Genomic DNA, 5,371 nt, shown 5'->3' on the forward strand with positions numbered 1-5,371 from the left:
ATATTCTTAATTTTTTTTTATTTGTCTCATTTTCATAGTTTGGGATCAACTCTTTTTTTTTCTTTTTGGGTCTCAAAAATTTTCAAAGGTCATCCAAAAGCTCCTTGGTCCTAGGCACAGTACAGAAGCTGGCTAATAGATAAAAAGGTCAGGAGATAAAATAAGATAGCTCACTGCACGGCCTTCAAAATAGAAACTGACTTAAACCCAGAACCTCTTCCTCCCTAAGGCAGGTCCATTGCCCAAGTTCCAAAAACCAGACAGAAATGAGAAGTCCTGAGGCTCCGAGGGGTAAAACCTTCTTCTGACAGATGTTCGCTCTCTGCCTGCACAGCATTAATGGCTCACCTGTGTTGGGAACAGTCTGAGAAGTAGCAGGATGTAATCTGAGCAAGACTCTGCACTGGACAGAAAGTTTAGATTGAGGCACACAGTTTGGAGACTTTGCTGGCTTTTTGTTTTATTTCTGCTTAGGAGTGTATCTGACATCAAGAGTATCTAATTTGCAGTCAACTTGTAAGGCCATAAAAGTAAATTTGGGGGTGATGGGAGGTAAGACAGAATACAACAGAAAGCAGAGAAGTATGTATTAGAAACTACTTCATCAATTTCAGTAGAATGAAGTCCTAGTTATGCTTGTAAGAGGATTTGATTAATATAAGTCAATCTAATAATAAATGTCTTAAGGCTTAAAATGAGGCAGGTATTATTATTGTTCCCACTATGCCGATGAGGAAACTGAGGCTGAGAGACAATTATAACATGATTTGTAGGGGTCTGGCTGAGATTCAGCTGGCAGAACCGGACCTTGCTTGCTATCATGATGCAAGAAAAAAAAAATGAAGAATTCAGTATTTTAAATTCATTACAATTTTTAAATTAAGAAATGAAGCCTTGTTTTAAGCTTAGCAAAGAAGTTAAAAGCAGTGTGACTTTTTTACTTTCTTGTAACAAAACCCTCAGAAGACACACATGTTCTCAGCAAAGTCTTCATGCAATATTGGCATAGCATCATGCTGGGTATAAATTGCTCATTTTCACGAAACATGACTCTACCATCATGTCAGGAATATTTTCCTCTTGCAAAGCCCTTGGAGCCAAACTGTTGAAGAATCAAGAGGAATCACTTAAGAATATGAGTGATCTTCAAACAGCAAACATTTTGGGTAAGAGGATGATTGTGCAGGGAACAAGTGACATTCAAATACAAGATACTGACCACAAGATGTGGAGACTATTATAACTAATCAAGGCTATTATTAATAGAATTGATGAGAACAGGTGCTCCTTCTTCCCACCATAATACTTGAGGCAGGAGTGCAGCAAGGGGAAGGTGTCTAGTGAGAATCCTCAGCAGGGGTTCCTGGCTCTGCCTCTTCCCACACAGCAAAGAGGCACATAGACACAAAGCCACAAAGCAGAAGAAAAGACACCTGCCATCTGCAAAGGCTGTTTTATAGACCGCTGACCAATGTGTTTATACTGATAGTCTTCAAACTCTTTAGATCACACAGCCTTAGCAGAAGATGTGTCTGAGCAAGCACTCCCAATGCATGTTCACTGGTTCGTCTAAAATTATAATCACGAACTGTGCTGATCACAGTAAGTTCATTAAGAAACATTTACAAACTAGAAATTTAAAAGGATGAGGATATGAAATAAAGAATTTTTAAAATAATTTTTATTTTAGTTCTTTTCACTTAACAGTCCTAAAAAGCCTGTTTGTTTACACACAACACACACACACACACATACACACACACACACAGAGCAGCCTATTTTACAGATAATATTTTTCAGTGAAAGTCATGGGATTCACTTGATGTTAGCCAAAAGGCCAAGAAGTGATAAAGTCATGTGATTAAGTATGCTTCGTTATTTTGAAAAATGCTGATTTAACATTTCATGATAAAGTAAGGTAAAGATCTGTTTCTGAATCCAGTTTATGTTGATGCTTTTGCAGGTTTATCCTGGGCGACTTGCTCTGAGTGTTTCAGCCATCATACAAGGAACCTGGCTACCTTGAGGCCACCATATGGAGACAGCACAGAAAGAGAGAAAGATGCCAGAGGAGTGTCTTCCCCTCCTGGCCTTTGTGAGAGACCACAAGCCAGAACTGCTTAGCTCAGCTGCTCCCACATTACTGACCCACCGCAACAGTGAGAGACAATAAATGGTTTTTGTTTTATCTACTAAGTTTTGGGGAAATTTGTTATGCAGCAGTAGATTCTACACATATACTAACTCACTTAATCCTTACAATCACCCTATCAGTTACGTCAGCCCCTTTTTAAAAATGAGGAAATCGAAGCATTGAGAGGTTTAAGGGTTAGAACACCTGGGATTCAGTCCCCACGTGGCCTGACTCCAGAGTCTGTGCACAGTGGCCACTGCCTCTCAGAAAGAAGAGAACAAAGGCAAGGGTCCCAGGCAGTCAGAGAGATAGATCCAGGTGGGAGACTAGATGTGGCAGATGAGGGAAGGGGAAGCCTCAAATAGAACTGGGGAATTCTGAGGAAATACAAAAAGAAAAGTAAGTTTAAGGAGGAAGATTATGAGTTTGGATTTTTGACATGTTTATTCGAGTGTTCCACTGATACCTCAAAAGAAAGATGGTTCATGAGCAGCTGCAAATTCAGGAATTCAGGAGCAAAGTGAGAACTCTAGAAATGCGTTTGGGAATCCAGTGCCTTCTGAAGATGAGGTCCTAAAGGGGAAGGGTGTTCAGCCAGAAGAGAAGAGGATGAAGGCCAAAGGCTGAGGGAGTGCCTCCTCGCCTAGTTTACTCCATATGTCTAAGTTCCCAGTGTTCTCAGAATTTAAAAATGTGTGCTCTCTAGCATCTCTATGTTGTATGTACAATGGAATAATAGACTCCACGAAGCCGGCAACAGTTGCTAATCTTACATTTGCATGAGAAGTTTATGAAAAAATAGCAAATCACCAAATTAGCAAGGCTTTCCTTAGTTCACACTTCAGAAGTACTTCAAAAATGCATGCATAAGCAGTATTTGCCAGTGAAAAGCTTTGTATTTGCCAGTTAAGCTAGTACCCCCTCTGTGGCAGATGCTATGACTGGCTCACTCGGGGCCTCTCCATCCTGTTCTAGCGTGCTTTCCTCTTACAGTGCCTGGAACATTAAAAGTCATCCCCAGGCCTCCTCTCAGCTTGAGTTCAGGACGTGGTCTAGGTTCTGTGCAGCAGGCTTGCCATTTGTCGGGGGAGGAAGTGAGCAGCAAGAGGGTCACAGGGAAAATGGCCCTTCTTGCCAGCATGATATTGGAGGCCTTCAGCACTTCTGAGGCAGCTTGGGGACATTTGGTGGCAGGTCCTGAGAGTCAAGTGTGCTGAGGAGAGGCAGCGGTAACAGTGGACCTTCCACTACAACACCCGGGCATTTCTCCTAGCTGCTACTGTTCCTGTCTTTGTTGCATCCAAATCTCAATCTCAAGGGCTGGCCGGTTCACTCAGTTGATTAGAGTTCATTGTTGTAACACCAAGGTAAAGGGTTCAGATTCCCCATAACAGCCAGCTGCAAAAAAAACCAAAGGGGGGGGGGAGTTAACCAAATCTCAGTCCCAGATTCTTCCAATTATGTAAGCTACCCGAAACCCTCGGGAGGGGGAGTTAACCAAATCTCAGTCCCAGATTCTTCCAATTATGTAAGCTACCCGAAACCCTCTACTAAGTCTTTTTCTTCTTAATCAATCTAAAAGAGATCCCTAGTCTATACGATTCCATATCAGAAATTTACAAATATTGTTTTACATTCAGTAGTAAAATTGTATACCATCAATATTATCATGGACTGGCAAATTTTAATAATTTGAAGCTAGATGTAGGACGACTTACATGAGTTATTTTTCACCAGAAGTCATGCTGTAAGTAGCCGAAGCTGGTGCAGTGGCTGCATAGTGCCAATCTCCAGATCATTCTGTATTGATAAGGCATCCATACCAACTCTAGCCTCCCTTGTACATGACAAACAGGGACAGAAAAGAAGGAAGCAACGAGAAGAAAAGGAAGTCTTCTTTACAGGAAAGCAAAATTCCCCTGGAAATCCGTGGCAGGCATCTGCTTACATCTGTTTGGCCAGAACTGTGACATATGGCCATACCTAGCTGTAAAGGAGACTGGGATAAGGTTATTTAGCTGGAGACATGGCCATAACAAACAAACTCAGTAAGAAAGGAGGAAGAGAGATATTATGGGCTGAACTGTGTCCTCCCGAAAAAGATATGTTGGAGTTATGGGGTCACCCAGAATGTGACTTTATTTATACTCAGAGGTAATCAAGTTAAAGTGAGGTCATTAGACATTAGAATGGGCCCTAATCCAATATGACTGGTGTCTTTATAAGAAAAGGAAATTAGGACACAGAGACAGAAACAGATGGAGAAAAGATGATGTGAAGATACAGGGAGAAGACAGTCTACGAGACAAGGAGTGCCTGAGGCTGTGAACCCAGGAGAGAAGCACGGGATCGATTCCTCTCACAGCCTTCAGAAGGAACCAACCCTGAGGACACTGCCAACCTTCAGAATTGGGAGACAATAAATTTCTGTTGTTTATGCCACCCAGTTTGTGGTTTGTCAGTTTATGGCAGCCCCAGGAAACAAATGCAAGAGGGAAGACAAAAATTGTGCAGGCAACCCGCCCCTCCACATACACACACAGTCTCCCCCACTATGTTTGTCCATTACATTTGATGAACCTACATTGACACATTGTAATCATCCAAAGTCCATAGTTCACATTAGGGCTCACTCTTGGTGTTGTACATTCTATGGGTTTTGACAAATGTACTGTGACATTATCTACCATTATCGTATCATAAGCAGCAGTCTCATTGCCCTAAAAATCCTCTGTGCTCCACCTATTCAAGCCTCCCCTCTTCCTTCCCTCTGGCAGCCACTAGTCTTTTTACTGTCTCCATAGTAATGCCTTTTCTAGAATCATGAAGTACTCGTATGTAGCCTTCTCAGACTGGCCTCTTTCATTTAGGAATATGCATTTCTTTTCATGGCTTGACAGCTCATTTCTTTTTAGCACTGTAGAAGTCTCATTTGCTTCTCTTTTATATTTCCCATTTCTCTCATGTTCTTGTGCTCATGCTTTTCTGTCTCATGATATCCTTGTCTGTGAGTTCCATCATCTTTATCACTTCTGAGTCTTTTTCTATTAATTTTTTTTTCTCCTGGTTATAGTCATATTTTCTTGCTTCATTGCATGCTTGGTAATTTTTTATTAGATGCTGGACATTTAAAATTTTATATTGTTGAGTGCTGGATTTTTTCTTTTTTTTCTTTTTTTTTTTTTTTGTATTCCTAAAATAGTTATTGAATTTTCATTCTGGCACAGTCATGTGCCA

The 5,371-nt window shown here is 41.0% G+C and overlaps 1 protein-coding gene across 1 annotated transcript in view; it reads left to right on the forward strand.

The window, feature by feature from the left end:
• Positions 1-2,088, forward strand: part of SETD7 (SET domain containing (lysine methyltransferase) 7) — a 65,143-nt gene extending 63,055 nt beyond the window's left edge. Inside the window, exon 8 of the mRNA XM_008581991.1 lies at positions 1,964-2,088. Within this exon, the coding sequence (XP_008580213.1) occupies positions 1,964-1,988 (25 nt within the window). The 3' untranslated portion in view covers positions 1,989-2,088. The remainder of the gene's footprint in view (positions 1-1,963) is intronic.
• Positions 2,089-5,371: the final 3,283 nt, after the last annotated feature.

The sequence above is a fragment of the Galeopterus variegatus genome, unplaced genomic scaffold (assembly GCF_000696425.1).
Source record: "Galeopterus variegatus unplaced genomic scaffold, G_variegatus-3.0.2 Scaffold2500, whole genome shotgun sequence".
Lineage (NCBI taxonomy): Eukaryota > Metazoa > Chordata > Mammalia > Dermoptera > Cynocephalidae > Galeopterus > Galeopterus variegatus.